The sequence below is a fragment of the Oncorhynchus nerka genome, linkage group LG16 (genome assembly GCF_034236695.1).
Source record: "Oncorhynchus nerka isolate Pitt River linkage group LG16, Oner_Uvic_2.0, whole genome shotgun sequence".
Taxonomy (NCBI): domain Eukaryota; kingdom Metazoa; phylum Chordata; class Actinopteri; order Salmoniformes; family Salmonidae; genus Oncorhynchus; species Oncorhynchus nerka.
The window spans coordinates 6940338-6964682 of NC_088411.1; the positions used below are offsets into that span (position 1 = coordinate 6940338).

At 42.6% G+C, this 24345-nt stretch overlaps 1 protein-coding gene across 1 annotated transcript in view; it reads left to right on the forward strand.

Moving 5' to 3' along the window:
• The window catches only part of nhlrc2 (NHL repeat containing 2), a 46427-nt gene extending 24530 nt beyond the window's left edge, over positions 1–21897 (forward strand). Inside the window, exons 7-12 of the mRNA XM_029684454.2 lie at positions 5776–5869; positions 6413–6644; positions 17258–17380; positions 17672–17881; positions 18162–18378; positions 19034–21897. Of these exons, the coding sequence (XP_029540314.2) occupies positions 5776–5869; positions 6413–6644; positions 17258–17380; positions 17672–17881; positions 18162–18378; positions 19034–19296 (1139 nt within the window). The 3' untranslated portion in view covers positions 19297–21897. The remainder of the gene's footprint in view (positions 1–5775; positions 5870–6412; positions 6645–17257; positions 17381–17671; positions 17882–18161; positions 18379–19033) is intronic.
• Positions 21898–24345: the final 2448 nt, after the last annotated feature.

The window sequence follows — 24345 nt, forward strand, 5'->3', positions numbered from 1 at the left end:
AGTAAAGGGTCTGAATGCTTGTGTAAATGTGTTATTTCTGTTTTTTATTCTGACTAAATGTGCAGAAATGTCAAACTGTTTTTGATTTGTAATTATGGGGTATTGTGTGTAGATTGATGAGGTTAAAAAAATTATTTAATAAATTTTGCAATAAAGCTGTAATGTAACAATGTGGAAAAGGTCAAGGGTCTGAATTCTTTCTGAATGTACTGTAGTAACTGTTTCATTTAAAAATACATGTTTCACATTGCAATAATGTCCGTGTATGTTTTGGCCAATTAATATTACAATGTAAAAAACAAGTATATGGTCATTCATGGTTTATTTGAGATGATTCTGAAATCAAACAACACAAACAATTTGAGTTTTTGTTTTCAGTGTCTAAAGGAAATATTGAATTACGAGAAACGGAATAATGATTTGATTATTCAAATTTATTTTCGATTTCTGGTTCAACTTATCCTCTGTACGTTTTGGCCACTTAATATTCGACTTCCAGACAACACAGAATGATACATGGGCCGTTCTTCATGTTTTTGATCTTGCATATGAAATCGAATAAACAGTGCCCTAAGACTCTTCCTCACCCAGAGCTATCCATTGATTTTTATTTAACTCGGCAAGTCAGTTAAGAACAAATTATTATTTACAATAACGGCCTACCCTGGCCAAATCAGGACGACGCTGGGACAATTGTGCACCGCCCTATGTGACTCCCAATCACGGCCAGATGTGATGCAGCCTAGATTCGAACCATGGACTGCAGTGAAGCCTTTTGCACTGAGATGCAGTGTCTTGATGGGCATGTCCCTTACACGGGTGACTCCAATCACCAAGACCACATCATAGAGATTCGTTGGGAGTCTTCTCATAGGTAGCACATAAACATGGGAATCAATCACACCGCCCGCTGTCTGTTTTGGTGGAGGCTTGTTGATGTATAGTCTCAACAAACTTCCCACCCCAGAACTATGCGCATACGATCTAGTTTTTATCTCCGGTGGAATCCTATACATAAGATACTTCTCTATCCCTAGAGCTATCCACTAATAAACTGGCCTCAGATTTAATAACAATGGTTCTATCCACCAGTTACGGAGAGGATGCATCCACCTGTCACAAGCACACACAGGATTTTTCCTAAATGGCCATATTGCTGATTCGCTTAAACATTTTAAAACTTCACTCTCCACAGATACTTTGATTCAACAATCTCAAGGCTCACGACAGGTTGACCAACAGAATGGGTAGATGGCCCTTAAGGGGCACATGAGGAATTGGTAGGATACAAGCGTACCTTTATTTATTGGCTGCCCTCCTCCACTCCTGATTCTCCTTCCTCCCAAACCTCTTCCTTAAGCTTAAAATCCTGCTGAAAACGGTAATTAATAAGAAGACCAATATACAATAAACATTATCATACAAAAGAGCCCAAACTCCCAGTGACGTTTCAAATATTTACTCAGAGAAGATGTACAGCTGAATACATACCTTGAATAAATTGCAGTGTCCACTTTATATCCTTAGCTCTCACCCCCTCCCTTCCACAAAGATGTACTTCAGTACTTTTCCATCACCCAGGATTTCTCATATCACAGGACTTCTTATCAGTCAGGAGAGGCATTGAGTTGTTGGGAGTGCACATTCCTACAGTCTATTGCAGTCCACTAAATAATGACACTCTTCTCGTACACAGAGCTGCAAGGAAATACAAACTATTCTATTCATACTAAGAGGACATAATGATATAAAACAGTAATATAAAAGTCATTTACAATCTGTCAAGATAAAAAAAAAATAATAATAATAATTGTAGACTATCAAAACCAAAACAAAAAAACGTTCATGCAAATACATTTACAGCAAGAGCAAATTATTTGAAAACGAATGCTTTTTTTTCAGTTTTCCACCTTCCTATGTCTATCCTGCTCATTGATTTGGTTACGATGAATCGTCACTCCAAAACTAGTGGACCAATAAAGACTTATCTACTCCTCCCTCCAAGCCCTGCCTTCTCAGAAACATGTTTCCAAAACCATCGAAAACAACTGCCAGTGAAAGCAAAGCTCCGAGTAACCTAACCAACGGTAGTAACTGCTGGCAAGCATGTAGGCGAAATCGATTCAATAGGTTACATTCAACAAGTACAGCACTTAAACAAATGACTGATGATTGGCTGAGAGAAATTGATGATAAAAATATTGTTGGTTCTGTTTTGTTAGACTTCAGTGCGGGTTTTGGAAAAACCTAGCTGTTATGGCTTTACACCACCTGCTACATTGTGGATAAAGAGTTACCCATCTAACAGAACACAGAGGGTGGTCTTTAATGGAAGCCTCTCCAACAAAATCCAGGTAATATCAGGAATTCCCCTGGGCAGCTGTCTAGGCCCCTTACTTTTTTCAATCTTCACTAACGACATGCCACTGGCTTTTGAGTATTTTTTTTATTTTATTTAACCTTTATTTAACTAGGCAAGTCAGTTAAGAGCAAATTCCTATTTTACAATGACTGCCTACCCCGGGAAAACCATAACCCGGACGACGATGGGCCAATTGTGCGCCGTCCTATGGGACGCAAAAACGGACGGTTGTGATACAGCACGGGATCGAACCAGGGTCAGTAGTGACGCCTCTAGCACTGCGATGCAGTGCCTTAGAAGGCTGCGCCACTCGGGAGTGTGTCTATGTACAGTTGATGTCGGAAGTTTACATACACCTTAGCCAAATACATTTAACTTCTTGACGCTACCCATCCCTTTAGCGGGATAATTGTCATCAACAACCGCTGAATTGCATTCAAATAATATTACTAAAAATATTTATATTCATGAAATCACAAGAGCAATATAGCAAAACACAGCTTAGTTTTTTGTTAATGCACCTGTCATGTAAAGATTTTGAAAATATGCTTTGCAGCGAAAGCAATCCAAGCGTTTGTAAGTTTATCGATCGCTCGACAAAACATTATGAACACCTAGCATCAAGTAGCTTGGTCACAAATCAGAAAAGAAATCAAATTAATCGTTTACCTTTGATCTTCGGATGTTTTCACTCACGAGACTCCCAGTTACACAATAAATGTTCCTTTTGTTCCATAAAGATTATTTTTATATCCAAAATACCTCCGTTTGTTTGGTGCGTTATGTTCAGAAATCCACAGGAAAGAGCGGTCACGACAACGCAGACAAATTCCAAATAGTATCCGTCATGTCCACAGAAACATGTCAAACGTTTTTTTATCATCAATCCTCGGGTTGTTTTTAATATATATAACCAATAATATATCAACCGCAACTGTCTTTCAGTAGGAGAGGGAAAGGCAATGGCTGCCCAAACTCTGTTGCGCCAAGCAAAACGCTGCTGGCACCCAGCCATACAATGACAGTGTTATCTTTCTCGATCATTTTTCAAAATAAAAGCCTGAAACTATGTCTAAAGACTGACACCTTGAGGAAGCGATAGGAAAAGGAATCTGGTTGATATCCCTTTAAAAGGAGCAAAGGCAGGCTATGGAACAGAGTTTTCAAAATAGAAGCCACTTCCTGGTTTGATTTTCCTCAGGGTTTCGCCTGCAATATAAGACAATATTTTGACAGTTTTGGAAACTTTATAGTCTTTTCTATCCTAATCTGTCAATTATATGCATATTCTAGCATCTGGACCTGCGAAGTAGGCCGTTTACTTTGGGAACGTTATTTATCCAAACATAAAAATAGTGCCCTCTAGCTTCAAGAGGTTAAACTCAGTTTTACTGTGGATATAGATACTTTTGTACCTGTTTCCTCCAGCATCTTCACTTTTCGTACGAAAGTACGTTAATCTCTAGGAGACAGAACGCGTCTCCTTCCTGAGCGGTATGATGGCTGCGTGATCACATGGTGTTTATTCTTGCGTACTATTGTTTGTACAGATGAACGTGGTACCTTCAGGCCGTTTGGAAATTGCTCCCAAGGATGAACCAGACTTGTGGAGGTCTACAATGTATTATCTGAGGTCTCGGCTGATTTTCTTTTGATTTTCTCATGATGTTAAGCAAAGAGGCACTGAGTTTGAAGGTAGGCCTTGAAATACATCCAATTTAGTGTATGTAAACTTCTGACCCACTGGAATTGTGAATCAGTGAATTATAAGTGAAGTAATCTGTCTGTAAACAATTGTTGGAAAAATTACTTGTCATGCACAAAGTGATGTCCTAACCGACTTGCCAAACCTATAGTTTGTTAACAAGAAATTTGTGGAGTGGTTAAAAAACTAGTTTTAACGACTCCAATCTAAGTATATGTAAACTTAGGACTTAAACTGTATGCGGATGACTCAACACTATACACGTCAGCTACCACAGCGACTGAAATGACTGCAACACTTAACAAATGGCTGCAGTTAGTTTCAGAATGGGTGCCAAAATAAGTTCATCCTAAATATTTCAAAAACTAAAAGAATTGTATTTGGGACAAATAATTCACCAAACCCTAAACCTCAACTAAATCTTCTAATAAAGAATGTGGTAATTGGCCAAGTTGAGAGTAAACTGCTTGGAGTAACCCTGAATTGTAAAATGTCATGGTCAAAACATATGGATACAACAGTATATAGGATGGAGAGAAGTCTGTCCATAATAAAGCACTGCTCTGCCTTCTTAACAACACTATCAACAAGGCAGGTCCTACAGGTCCTAGTTTTGTCGCACCTGGGCTACTGTTCAGTCCAGTGGTGAGGTGCCACAGAGAGACTTAGGACCATTGCAATTGGTTCAGAACAGAGCCACATGGCTGGCCCTTGGATGGACACATAGAGCTAACATTAATACTATGCATGTCTATCTCTCCTGGCTCAAAGTAGAGAGATTGACTTCATCACAACTTGTATTTGTTAGAGGTATGTTGAATGCACCGAGCTATCTTTTTGAACTACTGGCACACAGCTTGGACACCCATCCATACCCCACAAGACATGTCAACAGAGGTCTCTTCACAGTCCCCAAGTCCAGAACAGACTCTGGGAGGTGCACAGTACTACATAGAGCCATGACTACATGGAACTATATTCCACATCAAGTAACTGACGCAGCAGTCAAATTATATTTAAAAAACAAACAAATACACCTTATGGAACAGTGGGGACTGTGTGAAATCTGTTGTGAATGTAAAGTTTTTTTTATGTATAACTGCTTTAATTTTGCTGGACCCCAGGAAGAGTAGCTTTTGTTATCATTATTTTTGTTTACAATTCTACAAATGTTCCTTTTGATTTTTTTTGTTATCCATCATTTCACTTTTCCTCAAATATTATTTTTTACATTTTCAACTTTATTTTTCATATTTACAATTTATTTTATTTTGAATTCAATACTTAAGGTGTGAAATTGACCCCATAGAGATTTGCTAGCAAATATTACTCTGTTTAAGCTGGTACGGGTAGCATGTGAGTATAGGGGAGATGTTTTGTGTCCTTGCTTGAATATAAAGGATTTATTTTAGACTGTATCCAATGACTAAAAGCAATAGTACGAGCTCTGAAATATTTGGGTCCTGTGTACTCAATGTCTTGTTGCAGATCTAAAGTATTCAAGTGTATGGCCCTGGTATATGCCTTGAATACTTTTTAAAAATCCATCTGTCCTTCCTGGTTATTTGAGGTAATCTCAGATCAAGTCAATGGATCTGTTAAAGAAAGGTGGATGTGTGATCAGGCAAGAGCAGTACAGTATAGCTCGGCTTTGCTCGATTCGGCTCGCTCAGTAGTGTGAAAGGGGTATTTCTGTGTTACTTTCCAGGCGGTGAGGAGGATAACATGCTGTGGGTGGCCATGGCAGGGACACACCAGATCTGGGCTCTGTTCCTGGAAAATGGGAAGTTGCCTAAAAGAAGGTGAGCGACTGGCACATAATTGCTTTGTGCACTGGCAACTGTTTCAGGGCCAGATAATGTTGTTCTTCCATATATTCAGTCTAGAATCAAATAGGCTATTAGCTTCTATCTACCCCTTTTGGTGTTTTCAAATCTGTACGAGAACCCAATAATGTGACAGATCCACTGTCAGGGGAGCTTGCACCATATTGCTTAAGTAACACCAATCCAGTTCCTTAGGATCAAACAATGGGGCTCCTGAGGCTAGGATTGGTTTACAGACCAATGTTGTGATATTTCACCATTCCTTCGATTTGACTGTAAGTGCCAGTGCCAGTGATGGATTATCATTTTATTTTGGAGGGTTTTATATATTCATTGAGAGAGGACAGTGAAGAAGGGACAGGAAAGTTAGGCGATATTATGAGTCAGAAGGGCATGGGTCGGATTCGAGCCCATGCCGACTGGTATACATGTGTGCCAGGTTCCGCGGAACTAACCACTTGATCACATAGGCTACATACACACAGATGATAATATTAACCGCATGACAACTCCCTCCAGCGAGTCCAAAGCGGGGACGTGTGTGCGCTTCGCCGGCAGTGGCAACGAAGAGAACCGCAACAACGCCTACCCCCAAAAGGCCGGCTTTGCCCAGCCCTCGGGCCTGGCCCCCGCTCCGGAGGAGCCCTGGGGGTGTCTGTACGTGGCCGACAGTGAGAGCAGCACTGTGCGCTCCCTGGCTCTGAAGGACGGCGCTGTCAAACTGCTGGTGGGGGGCGAGAGAGACCCTCTGGTGAGTCAGTCCTGTGATGGAACGGTTAGGGGGGGCTCAAGGTAAAAGATACCCCTAACCTCACATTACCATAACCCCAATCTTAACCTTAACCCTTAGGAGGAGGGAAAAATATCTATGCCCATATCAGTGGTTAGGGTAACCCATAGACAATACAGCAAGAACAATAGTCTTCTATATCTATGGGGTAACCTCTACTTATTCTTAGAGGTATTTCTGAGCGTCAAGGATTGGGACACAGGGTTGTATGTTTTGCTTTTTTTCCTCATGAATCCAAAATGAAAACCAAACCAAAGTTTCTGGGCACAATCTAGTTGCAACCCCAAAGGAATCCGCTGGTCATTTTTATCTCAATTTATCATCAATATATTAGTATCAATGTCAACTGGGGACTCTCCATGGTTCAAGTGTTGCAGTTCCAGTTCCCCACACTTAGTAGAATGACACCACCTCTAGACACTGATCCAGGGTCAGAGAAGTTTCGACCCCCTTTCACCTAAAGATGAAGATTTATACTTTTAAGCTGATCCTTGATGTTAGGCTGTTCTCTCCTGAGCCCGACAAACACTATACAGTAGGGGTGCATCCCAAATAGCACCTATGGGCCTTGTTCTCTCTAAATAGGGCGAGGGTGCAGGGGGCTGTTGAAGGGAGAACTTGATTCCAGGCTATCGCTCAGCGCTCTGTGAGGCATTGCTTACCTCCCTCTAATCACACCCAGTTTATGTTCCTCAGCACTTTGTCTTTCTCCCCACAGATCTGGTTCTTTATAAAGGAAGGAGAAACCATATTGTGCCGTAGGGGTTACAACAAACAAGCAACGAGGGAGTTTTTTTATGATTTAATTGGAGCAGTGGCTGAATTATTACAGCATTTGTCGTGACAAGATTTGAAAAGCATTACTAGCGCCATGTAACATTTGTTGCAAGTTTAGTTGACAGTCGTGGCAAGTTTCCAAACCTTTTGAAATTATTAATATCTTTATAATGGGCGTGTTATCCAATAATTTTGATTTATTGAGCATGCTCACAAGGAGATTATATTCCATTACAGTCAAACCAATATGATTTCTTTGTTGCGTCACTCTTGTTTTCTGAAGCAGAAGATGAAAATAAATTGGATTTAATAATATACATCCGTTTTTGCCTAAAATGACATACCCAAAGCTCAGGATCTGAAGCAAGGATATGCATATTCTTGATACCATTTGAATGGAAACACTTTGAAGTTTGTGGTAATGTGAAATGAATGTAGGAGAATATAACACATTAAATCTTGTACAAGATAATACAAAGCAAAAACCATGTTTTTTGTATTTTTTGTACCATCTTTGAAATGCAAGAGAAAGGCCATAATGTATTATTCCAGCCAAGGCGCAATTTATATTTTGGCCACTTGTGTATGTGCAACATTTTAGACTGATCCAATGAACCTTTGCATTTCTATTCAAAATGTTGTACTAAGACTGGCCAAATGTGACATTGGTTACTTAATAACTTTTCATAAGTTCATAACTGTGCACTCCTCAAACAATAGCATGGTATTATTTCACTGTAATAGCTACTGTAAATTGGACAGTGCAGTTAGATTAACAAGAATTTAAGCGTTCTGCCAATATCAGATATGCTTATGTCCTGGGAAATGTTGTTGTTAGTTACATCCTCATGCTAATGTGATTAGCCTACGTTAGCTCAACCGTCCCGTGGGGGACCCACCGATCCTGTAGAGTTAAAACTTCTTATGGCTTGGGGGCAGTATTTCGACGTCTGGATGAGAAGCATGTCCAAAGTAAACTGCCTGTTACTCAGGCCCAGAAGCTAGGATATGCATATAATTGGTAGATTTTGATAGAAAACACTCTTAACGTTTCCAAAACTGTTAAAATAATGTCTGACTATAACAGAACTGATACGGCAGGCAAAAACATGAGGAAAATCCATCCAGGAAGTGGGATTTTTTTTGATGTGGGCATTTTCAATTGAATGCCTACAGAGTATCTAATGGGTTAGGACCCAGATTGCAGTTCATATGGCTTCCGCTAGATGTCAACCGGCTTTAGACATTGTTTTAGGCTTGTTTTTTGAAAAACAACTGTAGAATGTAGAATCATGCAGTGCTGGTTTGTGCGTGTGACCGATTACGTGCCCTTCGTTGTTTTTCCTTTCTATTGAATACGCTATTGTCCAGTTGAAATATTATCGATTATTTAGACAATTGACAACCTGAGGATTAATTATAAACATCGTTTGACATGTTTCAACGAACTTTACCGGTACTTTGAATTTGGCGCTCTGCAATTTCACTGGATGTTGTCGAGGAGGGTCGCTAGCAGAACATCTGCACCAGAAAGGTTCAACTACTTTCTTCAAAGTAGCCACCCTTTGCAATGATGACAGCTTTGCACGCTCTTGGCATTTTCTCAACCATCTTCATGAGGTAGTCACTGGGAATGCATTTCAATTAACTGGTGTGCCTTGTTAATTTGGAATTTATTTTCTTAATGCGTTTGAGCCATTCAGTTGTGTTGTGATAAGGTAGGGGTGGTGTACAGAAGATTTGGTAAAAGACCACGTCCATATTATGGCAAGAACAGCTCAAATAAGCAAAGAGAAATGACAGTCCATCATTACTTTAACACATCAAGGTCAGTCAATCCTGAACATTTTAAGAACTTTGAAAGGTTCTTCAAGTGCAGTCGTAAAAAACATTAAGCACTATGATGAAACTGGCTCTCATAAGGACCGCCACAGGAAAGGAAGACCCAGAGTTACCTCTGCTGAAGAGGATGACTTCATTAGAGTTACCTGCCTTATTGCAGCACAAATAAATGCTTCACAAAATTCAAGTAACAGACATCTCAACATCAACTGTTCAGAGGAGACTGCGTGAATCAGGCCTTCATGGTCGAATTGCTGCAAAGAAACCACTACTGAAGGACACCAATAAGAAGAGAGACTTGCTTGGGCCAAGAAACACTAGCAATGGGCATTAGACCGGTGGAAATCTGTCGTTTGGTCTGAGTCCAAGTTTGATATTTTTGGTTCCAATCGCTGTGTCTTTGTGAGACAGAGTATGTGAACGGATGATCTCAATGAAGCATGGAGGAGGAGGTGTATTTGTAAGCAGTAGAATCTGATTTAAAAAGCAGGTAAAAAATACACCTTATGGAACAGCGGGGACTGTGAAGTAACAAACGTAGACGCAGACACATGCATACACACACATGATAACATACGTGCTATACACACACACGTACACATGGATTTTGTGTTGTAGATATGTGGAGTATGGGCCTGAGGGCACACACTTAGTGAATTCTGTAATGAATGTATTGTAATGTTTTTAAAACTGTATAGCTGCCTTAATTCTGCCGGACCCAAGGAAGAGTACCTGCTGCCTTGGCAACAGCTGATGGGGATCCATAATAAATAAAAATACAATGACCCAAATCACATTTCCAGGCTGTGTAAGGGCTGTTTGACCAAGGAGAGTGATGCATCAGATAACCTGGCCACCACAATCCCCCAACCTCAACCAAATTGAGATGGGTTGGGATGAGTTGGACCACAGAGTGAAGAAAAAGCAGCCAACAAGTGCTCAGCATATGTGGGAATTCCTTCAAGACTGTTGGAAACACCTTCCAGGTGAAGCTGGTTGAGAGAATACCAAGAGTGTGCAAAGCTGTCATCAAGGCAAAGGGTGGCTACTTCGAAAAATCTAAAATATATTTTGATTAGTTTAACACTTTTTTTTTTGGTTACTACATGATTCCATATCTGTTATTTCATAGTTGTGATGTCTTCACTATTATTCTACAATGTAGAAAATAGTAATAAAAAAATAAAAATAACCCTTGAATGAGTAGGTGCAGACAAACTTCTGACTTACTGTAAGTATTCACATCCCTGAGTCAGTACTCTGTAGACGCACCTTTGGCAGCGATGACAGCAGTGAGTCTTTATGGTTAATAAAGCAAGATGGGGCTCCCGAGTGGCGCAGCAGTCTAAGGCACTGCATCTCAGTGGTAGAGCCGTCACTACAGACCCTGTAGCACAATTGGCCCGTCGTCCGGGTTACGGTTTGGCCGGGGTAGGCCGTCATTGTAAAGAAGAACTTGATCTTAACTGACTTGCCTAGTTAAATAAAGGTTAAATTAATATTTAAATATAAAGATGGCGCTGACAGATAGGGCAGCTTTTAGCTCCTAAGTAACTTTGCTGTATTTGCAGTTTTTGTGTGTTTTTTCTTGCATTATTAGTCCAGGGAATTGTTTATTACATACTGCCGGAAAGACATTTTGGATATCAGAGCGGTGGTAACTCACCAGCATTACGACCGGGATTACGAACTGATTCCAGAGGCTGATCCAAAATACCACCGGGGGAGAAGAGGTATTCGGAGTGGACTTCTTGTCTGACTAACGAGGCGCGCACACTATCCACTGCTTCCAAGTATATTTCTCGCTAATGTTCAGTCTCTGGATAAAAATGTAGACAAGCTCAGGGTGAGAATCTCCTTCCAGGGATTGTAACATACTCTATTTCATGAAACCATGGCTCTCTGGGGATATACTGTCTTTGTCCATACAGCCAGCTGGGTTCTCAGTATATCGCACAGACAAGAATAAAGAACTCTCCGTGAAGAAGAAAGGCAGGGGTGTATGTTTCACGATTAACCAGTGATGGTGTGATTGTGATAACATACAGAAACTCAGGTCCTTTTGTTCATCCGAAATAGAATACGTCACAATCAAATGCCGACCGTATTACCTCCCAAGCGATTTCTCTTCGGTTATATATACAGCCGTGTATACTTCACTGGACTTTATGCAAAGTGAAGACCACATATCCCGAGGCCACATTTATTGTAGCTGGGGATTTTATGGCAGAATACAAACAGTGTAGCTATTCCTTTCATAAGGCAATCAAACAGGCAAAAAGTCAGTATAGAATCCAAGTAGAGTCGCAATTATACGGCCCAGACACGAGACGTATGTGGCAGGGTCTACAGACAATCACAGACTACAAAAGGAAAACCAGCCATGTCGCGGACACTGAGGTCTTGCTTCCGGACAAGCTAAACACCTTCTTTGCCCGCTTTGAGGATAACACAGTGCCACCAACATGGCCCCTTGTGGGCTCTCCTTCTCCGTGGCCGACTTGAGTAAGACATTTAAGCGTGTTAACCCCCGCAAGGCTTCCGGCCCAGATGGCATCCCTAGCTGCGTTCTCAGAGCATGCGCAGACCAGCTGGCTGGAGTGTTTACGGACCTATTGAATCTCTCCCTATCCCAGTCTGCTGTCCCCACTTGCTTCAAGATGTCTACCATTGTTCCTGTACCCAAGAAGCAAAGGTAGCTGAACTAAATAACCATCGCCTCATAGCACTCACTTCTGTCATCATGAAGTGCTTTGAGAGGCTAAGGATCATACATCTACCTTACCTGACACCCTAGACCCACTTAGGGGCTTACCGCCCCAATAGATCCACAGACGATGCAATCGCGCTGCACACTGACCTATCTCATCTGTACAAGAGAGCTACCTGTGTAAGAATCCTGTTCATTGACTATAGCTCAGCATTCAACACCATAGTACCCTCCAAGCTCATCTTTAAGCTCGGGGCACTGGGACTGAACCCCACCGTGTGCAACTGGGCCCTGGACTTTCTGACGGGTTGCCCCCAGGTGGTGAAGGTAGAAACAACACCTCCACTTTGTTGATCCTCAACACAGGGGCCCCACAATTGTGAGTGTTCAGCCCCCTCCTGTACTCCCTGTTCACCCAGGACTGCGTGGCCACGCAATCCTCCAACTCAATCATCAAGTTTGCAGAAGACACAACAGTAGTAGGTCTGATTACCAACAATGATGAGACCGCCTACAGAGAGGTGAGGACCCTGGAAGTGTGGTGCCAAGAAAATAACCTCTCACTTAATGTCGACAAAACAAAGGAGCTGATAGTGTACTTCAGGAAACGACAGAGGGAGCACCCCCCTATCCACTTCAACGGGACCGCAGTGGAGCAGGTGGAAAGCTTCAAGTTCCTCGGCATACACATCACTGACGATCTGAAATGGCCCACCCACACACTGTGTGGCGAAGAAGTATATGTATTGATGGTGTAATACCATCCAAAGTGTAATTGAATATCCCTTTGAGCATGGTGAAGTTATTAGTCTTTTTTTTATTATTCTTTTTTTTTACCCATCTACCAATAGGTGCCATTCTTTGTGAGGCATTCGGAAAGCATTCAGACCCCTTCACTTTTTCCTTTTAGGTGCCTTTTGGCAAACTCCAAGCGGCTGTCGTGCCTTTTACTGAGGAGTGGCTTCTGTCTGGCCACTCTACCAACAAGGCCTGATTGGTGGAGTGCTGCAGAGATGGTTGTCCTTCTGTACGGTTCGCCACATAGGAATTCTGGAGCTCTGTCAGAGTGACCAATGGGTTCTTGGTCACCTCCCTGACCAAGGCCCTTCTACCCTGATTGGTCAGTTTGGCCAGGTGTTCAGCTCCAGGAAGTCTTGGTGGTTCCACATTTCTTACATTTAAGAATGATGGAGGCCACTGTTCTTGGGGACCTTCAATGCTGCAGAAATGTTACGGTACCCTTCCCCAGATCTGTGCCTCGACATAATCCTGTCTCAAAGCTCTACACACAATTCCTTTGACCTCATGGCTTGGTTTTTGCTTTGACATGCACTGTCAACTGTAATACTTTATATAGGCAGATGTGCCTTTCCAAATCATGTCCAATCAATTGTATTTACCACAGGTAAATCCAATCAACCTGTATAAATATTTCAAGGATGATCACTGGAAACAGGATGCACATGAACTCAATTTTGAGTCTTATCGCAAATGGTCGGAATACTTATGTAAATAAGCTATTTCTGTTTATTAAAACCACAGCAAAAAATTTGTGCTTTTGGGGGTACTTGAGGACTAGAGTTGGGAACCACTGGCCTATAGTGTAGTCTTGGAAATACCAGACCTAGGGCAACAGCACTAGGTCTGGGGAACACATGGATTTTTCTTGGCTCCTTTGAAAGGGGAGAAAAACAATTCCGGGGAGGGTGCTCTTCAGGCAGACAACAGTCCCAACAAATCACGAGTTTGGGAATTGTGCTCTTTAAAAAACATCTCGGAAACATGACAGATGTACACAATGCGGATGTACAGTTGAAGTCGGAAGTTTACATACATACACCTTAGCCAACTACTTCTCAATTCCTGATGTTTAATCCTAGTAAAAATTCCCTGTCTTCGTTCAGTTACAATCACCACTTTATTTTAAGAATGTGAAACGTCAGAATAATGGTAGAGTGATTTATTTCAGCTTTTTATTTCTTGCATCACATTCCCAGTGGGTCAGAAATTTACATGCTACCAAATACTAATTGTGTGTATCGCCTTTAAATTGTTTAACTTGGGTCAAACATTTCGGGTAGCCTTCCACAAGCTTCCCACAATCAGTTGGGTGAATTTTGGCCCATTCCTCCTGACAGCTGGTGTAACTGAATCAGGTTTGTAGGCCTCATTGCTCGCACACGCTTTTTCAGTTCTGCCCACACATTTTCAATGGGATTGAGGTCAGGACTTTGTGATGGCCACTCCAATACCTTGACTTTGTTGTCCTTAAGCCATTTTGCCACAACTTTGGAAGTATGCTTAGGGTCATTGTCCATTTGGCAGACCTATTTGCGACCAAGCTTTAACTTCCTGACTGATATTGCTTCAATATATCCACAAGACGTCTCATCATTTCCTTCCCTCATGATGCCATCTATTTTGTGAAGTACACCAGTCCCTCCTGCAGCAAAGCACCCCCATGATGCTGCCACCCCCGTGCTTCACGGTTGGGATGGTGTTCTTTGGCTTGCAAGCATCCCCCTTTTTCCTCCAAACATAACGATGGTCATTATGGCCAAACAGTTCTATTTTTGTTTCATCAGGCCAGAGGACATTTCTCCAAAAAGTACTATCTTTGTCCCCATGTGCAGTTGCAAACAGTAGTCTGGCTTTTTTTATGGCGGTTTTGGAGCAGTGGCTTCTTCCTTGCTGTGCGCCCTTTCAGGTTATGTTGATATAGGACTCATTTTACTGTGGATATATAGATACTTTTGTACCTGTTTCCTCCAGCATCTCCACAAGGTCCTTTTGCTGCTGTTCCAGGATTGATTTGCACTTTTCGCGCCAAAGTACGTTCATCTCTAGGAGACAGAACGCGTCTCCTTCCTAAGTGGTATGACGGCTGCGTGGTCCCATGGTGTTTATACTTGCATACTTTTGTTTGTACAGATGAATGTGGTACCTTCAGGCGTTTTGGAAAATTCTCCCAAGGATTTCTTATGGAGGTCTACAATTTTGTTTTGGAGGTCTTGTCTGATTTTCTATTGATTTTCCCATGATGTCAAGCAAAGAGGCACTGAGTTTGAAGGTAGGCCTTGAAATGCATCCACAGGTACACCTCCAATTGACTCCAATGATGTCAATTAGCCTATCAAGAAGCTTCTAAAGCCATGACATTTTCTGGAATTTTCCAAGCTGTTTTAAGGCACAGTCAACTTAGTGTATGTAAACTTCTGACCCACTGGAATTGTGATAATCACTTATAATTGTGATAATTATAAGTGGAATAATCTGTCCGTAAACAATTGTTGGAAAAATTACTTGTGTTATGCACAAAGTAATGTCCTAACCGACTTGCCAAAACTATAGTTTGGTAGAATACATTTATGGAGAGGTTGAAAAACTAGTTTTAATGACTCCAACCTAAGTGTATGTAAACAACCACCAGTAAGTGGTTGAAAGCTTGTAACGTTAGCTTTCATGTCGCAGGCGAAAAAAACGACTCACGTTTTGAAATACACCCATTGAAAATATCCTCTGCAAGCTCCATTTAGCTAACTACCAATTTTGTGTCCGGTGAGGATGTTTAGGCCAGGGCACAAATGAGTGGATTTCCTTTGTGTCCATTTCTGCTTAGCCCAACCAACGCTTAGTACTTGTGCTAGGGATATGATACATGTAAACATTTTCTTAAAATTTAAAAATGTAAAAATCTAAATTAAATTAATTAACAGATGGTCATCCGTATGACCTCTAGGGGGCAATGCATTTCAATCTACCTCAGTCCTGGCTACCTACCAGAAGGCACTCACCTTACTGCTGTTCCCCACCCACTAAGCAACAATGGTATTAATGCTGTTCTCTGTTGTCTCTCCTCCATGTTCTCATTTGTCAGTACATGGGACGTCATGTCCCACTTTTTATCAATGTGATGGCTCTTTGCAGTGATGTTCATAGACGTCCAACAATCTTTTGTTGAATCCACGTATGGCTCGCGCTTTGTACATGCAGAACGATCATTGTACAATTTCTCCATCACGGCCGTCACGGTTTTTCGACATGGCATCTTGCATTCTGGTTCTAGATATGCCATTAGGGTATTGAAGCCGACATCCTCTACCATTGACAATGGCTGCACATTAACTGCAATCATTTTTCTCTCTGTCCCTTATCGCACTGCTGCCAGCAACGGGTTGGGTCTCTCTTTAACAAGAGCAAGGTATTGTGTTTCATTTGAAAACAGCATAACATTTTGTAGAATATTTCAGAAAAGACTGCCTGAAATTTCAACCTGTTTTGGTGGGGTGGACTTTTGGCATTCCATGGTGACATCACCATGTGGTAAATTAGTTAATAGACCAATAAGAACGAGTTCCACCTCTCTGCCAATAACAGTTCATTTTCGGTTTTCGCCTCCCCAAACAATCCTAGTCAATTTCTTGTTAGAGAAATTGCCCTTTGCTAAGAAGCTATTTTTTTATTTCTTTTTGACCATTTTAATTGAAAACAATCAGTCAGGTACCTAATTGTTGCCCAGAAAGGATTTGATATTGAGATAAAAACATCTGCATTGGACCTTTTTTAAGAAACACTCATTTTCATTAGCAAACCGTTGCAAAATGTTTTACCTGATGTTAATAATGAATACACACCTACACTAACCTCCCTCAAGCAGAGCATTGTTTTCAATTTATACATATGAGAGTAATCTGTCTTTAGAAACTTCAGATGATTTGTCGAGGAAAGGCTTAATGTAGTACAATTTCTGAAATACAATCAATGCACTGCTTCATCATCAAGTCAATCTTTATACTCTGGCCAATCAGAAGGCTTCATTTAACAAATAGTTGACTCAGTTCAGATTTCTAATACTCTGAAAAATGGCAAGGCTGCTGACTCGAAATTGGTCCTAGAACAGGGGTGCCAAACTAATTCTGCCCCAGGGGCAACCTCTTCAATGAGGTTCACACTGAAAATTAGCAACATTTCCTCTCTCCATAGTTTGGTGGATTTTCAATGCTTTCATTTGAGTCATTTATTAAGCGAGCTGGACAGTCAAGCTGTATGAATGTAGGTCTATTATTCTTCCTACGCAGTTTCAAAACAAAATATCCCAAACAATCTGTTGCCCGGATTGGAATCCCTCCAACTGGGCCACATGTTTGACAACCCTGCCCTAGATGGATGGATGACTAGTGGCATTGAAATGAGTTGAAACATGTAACGTCACTCATGTTTTTCATGTGGTGTTTTTTGGGGACAGAACCTGTTTGCGTTTGGGGACGTGGACGGGGAAGGAGTGGACGCAAAGCTCCAGCACCCTCTCGGTGTGGCCTGGGCTCCTGACCAAGGCCTCCTCTATGTGGCGGATTCCTACAACCACAAGGTCCGTTTTTCAGACGTGGTAATGTTCACATGTCCTAAAATACAGTGTAGTTTCACATCAGTGACAAAGTCATCAAGAGGAAGAGCTTGTGGGGTGTCATTGGATGTTTTCTCTGAAACAGCCAATAGACAATACATATGTAAAGCCTTCATATTCTCTGCTGTGAGATTGGAGATTGCTTTTTGAAAAGACAGTAGGCCTTCAGGGCAGAGTGCATGTATGTTTGGTCTGGTTGTATAGAGTACTCACAAATCGAATCCCTCTTAACCTTTCTGTGTTTGTTTGTTTCAGATCAAAGTGGTGGACCCAAAAACCAGGCAGTGTCTGGTTGTGGCTGGGACAGGGGAAGCAGGTGACGTGTTAGGGCCAGGGTTGACTGAATCCAGCTTCAATGAGCCTGGTGGCCTGTGTGTCGGGGAGGGGGGCAGGGTGCTGTATGTAGCTGACACCAACAACCACCACCTCAAAGTCTTGGACCTGGACACCAAGACTGTGTCACTGGTGAGGGGTGTGTGTGACAGAAAGAGCATGATTGTGCGTGTGTGTGTGAATAAACATGGATCTATCTGTTCGGAAGCTTTCATATTAAAAAAGTACAGTTTGCCAAAAACATTTTGGTTTGAAATTACTGGACCTCTGCTCAAAAACTTTTTTTTAAGAGGGAACAAGTGGAAAGCCATAGATGTTATGGGGCTTGCTTTTCCTTTGACTCTTTTTTTAATACATCTTCTCTTTTAGAAACACCAAAGAAAAGTGTTTCTCTTCTCTCACCCTCTTGTAGTTCCCCATTTCATTGGAGGACGCGGTAGACTCTGCACCAACTAAGTCCGCTGGACCTTGTAAAGTCCCCAAGCTCCCCAAATCTGCTTCTAGGGTGAAGATGCCACCACTGGCAGTGTCACCAGGACAGACTGTCAACTTGGAGCTGGTGCTATCGCTACCAGAGGGCACCAAGCTCACTGAAGACGCACCCAGCTTTTGGACCCTGTCAGCAGAAGGTAATGAAAATTACACCAGTGTAATGTTCAGTAGGGCACAATGTTGTCAACATTTTGTAACATAACCTTGTTCACGTGACTGTGAAGGAGGTTCCCATTCATGCCTCAAGCTGAAAAAAGTTACTAAAACATTCCCTTTCAATTTAATGTTCTGTAATGGGCTCCAGTGAGTGTTCCAGTTAAATTGCTGTGGTTTGAAGGGCATTATAGTTTCCACTCCCCCATTCAAGGTCAAAGCAAACCTGGATATGAAATAAACCTTACATCGGGGGTCGTAGTGGCAGACACACACTCTCTCACACCATATGTTGAAGTACAAATTGACATGCTGACTGATGTAGCTGCATCTTTTCTCTTGCTTTGTTCCCTCTTTCCAGACATGCCCTTAGATTCAAACACTCCTGTTCTCAGTCTCTCTCTAAATCAAATCAAATTTATTTATATAGCCATTAGATCAGCTGATATCTCAGTGCTGTACAGAAAGCCAGCCTAAAATCCCAAACAGCAAGCAATACTACCATTTATGTTAAGATTATATGTCTTGATAGAGTGAAATGTGTGCTTGATATCCGCTATATTATATTATTCTATGATGAGTTGACTGTATGTGTGCCATTAAATAGGATATTGCCTAACTATTTCCTGTGTTGTACAGGTAACGAGTGGTTGGTAGGGAACCAGGTGGTGACCGGGGACATCCAAAATCTTTCCCAGCCCCTTTCCATCCCTGTCATACTTCCAACGGTTCTCAAGGCGACAGAGTCCAGCCCTTCCCTCACCCTGAGTGTTTGGGTTTACTGCTGTCTGGCAGGAGGCGGGGCTTGTATGATGAAAGCCGTCTCCTTCACGCAACCTCTCCAGATAGGCTCTACACCCAGAAACGGCTCGGTTACCGTGACGCTGGCTCATGCCTTCTAACTTAACAAGCCTCTAGCCCTTCCCTCTCGTTGGGGCTTTGTGTTTCAAATATGTTTCATTTTTAAATGAAGATTCATGTTTACAAATGTAGAAATCATTTTGATAGCTCCTTTTGAACACAAACGATAACAGTAACAAATCATTTATCACAGAAGTTGATTGACATGTTTAAACAAAGTAGATATATCAAAAATAGCATGGAAAGGGGAAGAAAAGGTCAAACCCGGACTTAATTCAATCAACAGACAAAGAAGTTAGAAAAAAATACCCCCCAAAAGGATAAGCCCACCCTACCTGCTTCCTTCCCCTTCGGGGTAAATCCTATGCAACTTTGTCTTAGATAAGTGTACTGTACAATTGACTCATCTCCCTCCTCTAACTATTCCCTAATTCGTTGCTGTAAATGAGAATGTGTTCTCAGTCAACTTACCTGGTAAAATAAATAAATACAATTTAAGGACTTTAAACTTTTTATCAAACAATGCCTGGAGTAAATTATTTATTATTTTATTTAACTAGGCAAGTCAGTTAAGAACAAATTCTTATTTACAATGACGGCCTAACGTGGCCAAACCCTAACCCAGACGATGCTGGCCAATTGTGTGCCGCCCTATGGGACTCCCAATCACGGCCGGTTGTGATACAGCCTGGAATCTAACCAGGGTCTGTAGTGACGCCTCTTGCACTGAGATGCAGTGCCTTAGACCGCTGCGCCACTCGGGAGCCCTCAAATTGAATGGGTATTGATGTATTCTAAGGTAACCGCCCTGTCTGAAACAGGTATATCGGTGTCCAGCGCTTCCTCCCACTTTGCGTTAGTAGGATCTGTGGAGGGTGGATAGACGGACTGAAATGTGTCATAATACCGAGATATCCGTTTGTTTGATCCTGAGCACAGTTTAATGCACCCATCAAACATATATATATATATATACACACACACACACACACACACACAACATGTAAAGTGTTGAAATAAAAGATCCCAGAAATGTTCCATATGCAGAAAAAGCTTATTTCTCTCAAATGTTGTGTACAAATGTGTTTACATCCCTGTTAGTGAGCATTTCTCCTTTGCCAAGAAAATCCATCCACCTGACAGGTGTGGCATTTCAAGAAGCTGATTAAACAGCATGATCATTACATAGGTGCACCTTATGCTGGGTGACACTCTAAAATGTGCAGTTTTGTAACACAACTCTATGCCACAGATTGAGAGAACAGGCAATTGGCATGCTGACTGCAGGAATGTCCACCAGAGCTGTTGCCAGAGCATTAATTTGTCTACCATAAGCCACCTCCAACAAAAAAAAATAGAATTTGGCAAAACATCCAACCGGTATCGCAACCGCAGACCACGTGTAACCATGTCAGCCCAGGACCACATCCGGCTTCTTCACCTGTGGGATCGGCTGAGACCAGCCACCCAGAAAGCTGATGATACTGAGGAGTATTCCTGTCTGTAATAAAGCCTTTTTTTGTAGATAAAAACTCATTCTGATTGGCTGGGCCTGGCTCTGAAGTGGGTGGGCTTATGCCCTCCCAGGCCCACCAATGGCTGTGCCCCTGCCTATCATGTGAAATCCATAAATTAGGGCCTACTGAATTCATTTCATTTGACTTGACTTCCTTATATCAACTGTGTAACTCCATAAGATCACTGTCCATTCATTTTAGATCAGTGAACACTGCTTAGGTAGGCATTAGGGGAACTAGACTTGGGGTCGAAATGGAATTGGGTCACTATTATATTTCACATGAGGGAGTGCATGGTTTTCTCTGCACAAGTATTCCCTGTCTTTATTTTACAGAATCTCAGCACCAAAGTGCATGTATCGTCTTCCTCTTCACTGTGTGTTTATGGATGGGGGAAAACATGTGGGCTCTAAATAAGGTTTACATAATACATCCATAAGCACTCCGTAATACCTCTAGAAAACCTTTCATAGACTTTTATGTCCACAACAACACTGTGTCTGCTGACTGGCTTGGATTTGTGCCAGCCAACTTGCTTACTTAAATTATACTTCAGAGCTGGCAAAACTGGTTACAATTACATTTCAACCAATTTTGCCCTGTTGGTTTTGTCATAAGGCATTTACAAAAAGTTTGATCACACTTAATCATTACGCCCACATTTGTAAATGTTAGTAACCTAGTTATTCACACATTTATAAACTTTTATATTTTAACTGATGTATTAATGATTCATAAGATAATAAGATGTTTAATATAGGTCCTTTATAAACCATTTAGTAATCATTAGTTTGTCCCTAATCTAAAGTGAGGGTTTAGCGTTAGTGTTACCTTCAGCGTTAGTGTTACCAGCACTCATAATGCCTTTTATGAGGCCTACCTCCAGAGGTGGTCGGGAATATCGGATCGTCTACACCTGAAAACATTTTGGGCACAATTGGAACGTGGACAAGATCAGGACAAAGGACGCGTATTAGTATCAGGTGTAAACGGGGATTCTGATTTCTCTGTCCCAGCTGTCCGGGGTGTGTTTTTATACTTTCCAAGGGCAGCGCTTTTTACAAACTGGTTTATTTTATTATGCAATGTAACAAGGGCAAAGTAAACCATATTTTATGAGCCGTTTCTGTGTGTGTTGTTCTTTTCTTTGCTGACATCAATGACTAACAAGGCCCTTGGGATTATGTATTCCCTCAGGACACAGGTGTGTTCGTAAATTCACTCTGGCTATCTACTCCGATTTCAGAGCATTCTCTGAAACTGACGAATTTACTCAAACTGACAAATAACTGACGAATTTACTAAGGCTCAGCACCCATTGAATAAGACCGGTGCCACTAAACATCGGCAAAAAAATAGTAATTCAGTTGTTGCCAGCAGCACAGTTAGTTACCAACGCTCTGGATAACATGAAAATAGCCTAACCAGCTCTGTTAGTGCGAGTAAAATGGTCAGAGTGTGAGGTGTTCTTTCGATTGTATCTGGAAGTAGCTAGCAAGCAAGCCAACGTTAGCCAGTAGGTTTGGGGGCTTGACTGCGGTTGTGAGTTCAGAACGCTCGGATCAATCCTAATCATTTAACATTACATTACATTTAAGTCATTTAGCAGACGCTCTTATCCAGAGCGACTTACAAATTGGTGCATTCACCTTATGACATCCAGTGGAACAGCCACTTTACAATAGTGCATCTAAATCTTTTAAGGGGAGGGGGTGAGAAGGATTACTTTATCCTATCCTAGGTATTCCTTAAAGAGGTGGGGTTTCAGGTGTCTGTACTTCCTCAGTGGTAGGGAGGCGAGCAGGCCAGAGGTGGATGAACGCAGTGCCCTTGTTTGGGTGTAGGGCCTGATCAGAGCCTGGAGGTACTGAGGTGCCGTTCCCCTCACAGCTCCGTAGGCAAGCACCATGGTCTTGTAGCGGATGCGAGCTTCAACTGGAAGCCAGTGGAGAGAGCGGAGGAGCGGGGTGACGTGAGAGAACTTGGGAAGGTTGAACACCAGACGGGCTGCAGCGTTCTGGATGAGTTGTAGGGGTTTAATGGCACAGGCAGGGAGCCCAGCCAACAGCGAGTTGCAGTAATCCAGACGGGAGATGACAAGTGCCTGGATTAGGACCTGCGCCGCTTCCTGTGTGAGGCAGGGTCGTACTCTGCGGATGTTGTAGAGCATGAACCTACAGGAACGGGCCACCGCCTTGATGTTATTTGAGAACGACAGGGTGTTGTCCAGGATCACGCCAAGGTTCTTAGCGCTCTGGGAGGAGGACACAATGGAGTTGTCAACCGTGATGGCGAGATCATGGAACGGGCAGTCCTTCCCGGGAGGAAGAGCAGCTCCGTCTTGCCGAGGTTCAGCTTGAGGTGGTGATCCGTCATCCACACTGATATGTCTGCCAGACATGCAGAGATGCGATTTGCCACCTGGTCATCAGAAGGGGGAAAGGAGAAGATTAATTGTGTGTCGTCTGCATAGCAATGATAGGATAGACCATGTGAGGTTATGACAGAGCCAAGTGACTTGGTGTATAGCGAGAATAGGAGAGGGCCTAGAACAGAGCCCTGGGGGACACCAGTGGTGAGAGCACGTGGTGAGGAGACAGATTCTCGCCACGCCACCTGGTAGGAGCGACCTGTCAGGTAGGACGCAATCCAAGCGTGGGCCGCGCCGGAGATGCCCAACTCGGAGAGGGTGGAGAGGAGGGTCTGATGGTTCACAGTATCGAAGGCAGCCGATAGGTCTAGAAGGATGAGAGCAGAGGAGAGAGAGTTAGCTTTAGCAGTGCGGAGCGCCTCCGTGATACAGAGAAGAGCAGTCTCAGTTGAATGACTAGTCTTGAAACCTGACTGATTTGGATCAAGAAGGTCATTCTGAGAGAGATAGCGGGAGAGCTGGCCAAGGACGGCACGTTCAAGAGTTTTGGAGAGAAAAGAAAGAAGGGATACTGGTCTGTAGTTGTTGACATCGGAGGGATCGAGTGTAGGTTTTTTCAGAAGGGGTGCAACTCTCGCTCTCTTGAAGACGGAAGGGACGTAGCCAGCGGTCAGGGATGAGTTGATGAGCGAGGTGAGGTAAGGGAGAAGGTCTCCGGAAATGGTCTGGAGAAGAGAGGAGGGGATAGGGTCAAGCGGGCAGGTTGTTGGGCGGCCGGCCGTCACAAGACGCGAGATTTAATCTGGAGAGAGGGGAGAAAGAGGTCAGAGCACAGGGTAGGGCAGTGTGAGCAGAACCAGTGGTGTCGTTTGACTTAGCAAACGAGGATCGGATGTCGTCGACCTTCTTTTCAAAATGGTTGACGAAGTCATCTGCAGAGAGGGAGGAGGATTCAGGAGGGAGGAGAAGGTGGCAAAGAGCTTCCTAGGGTTAGAGGCAGCACCGGGGGCAAACTACCTGCCCTCCAGGACACCTACACCACCCGATGTTACAGGAAGGCCATAAAGATCATCAAGGACATCAACCACCCGAACCACTGCCTGTTCACCCCGCTATCATCCAGAAGGCGAGGTCAGTACAGGTGCATCAAAGCTGGGACCGAGAGACTGAAAAACAGCTTCTATCTCAAGGCCATCAGACTG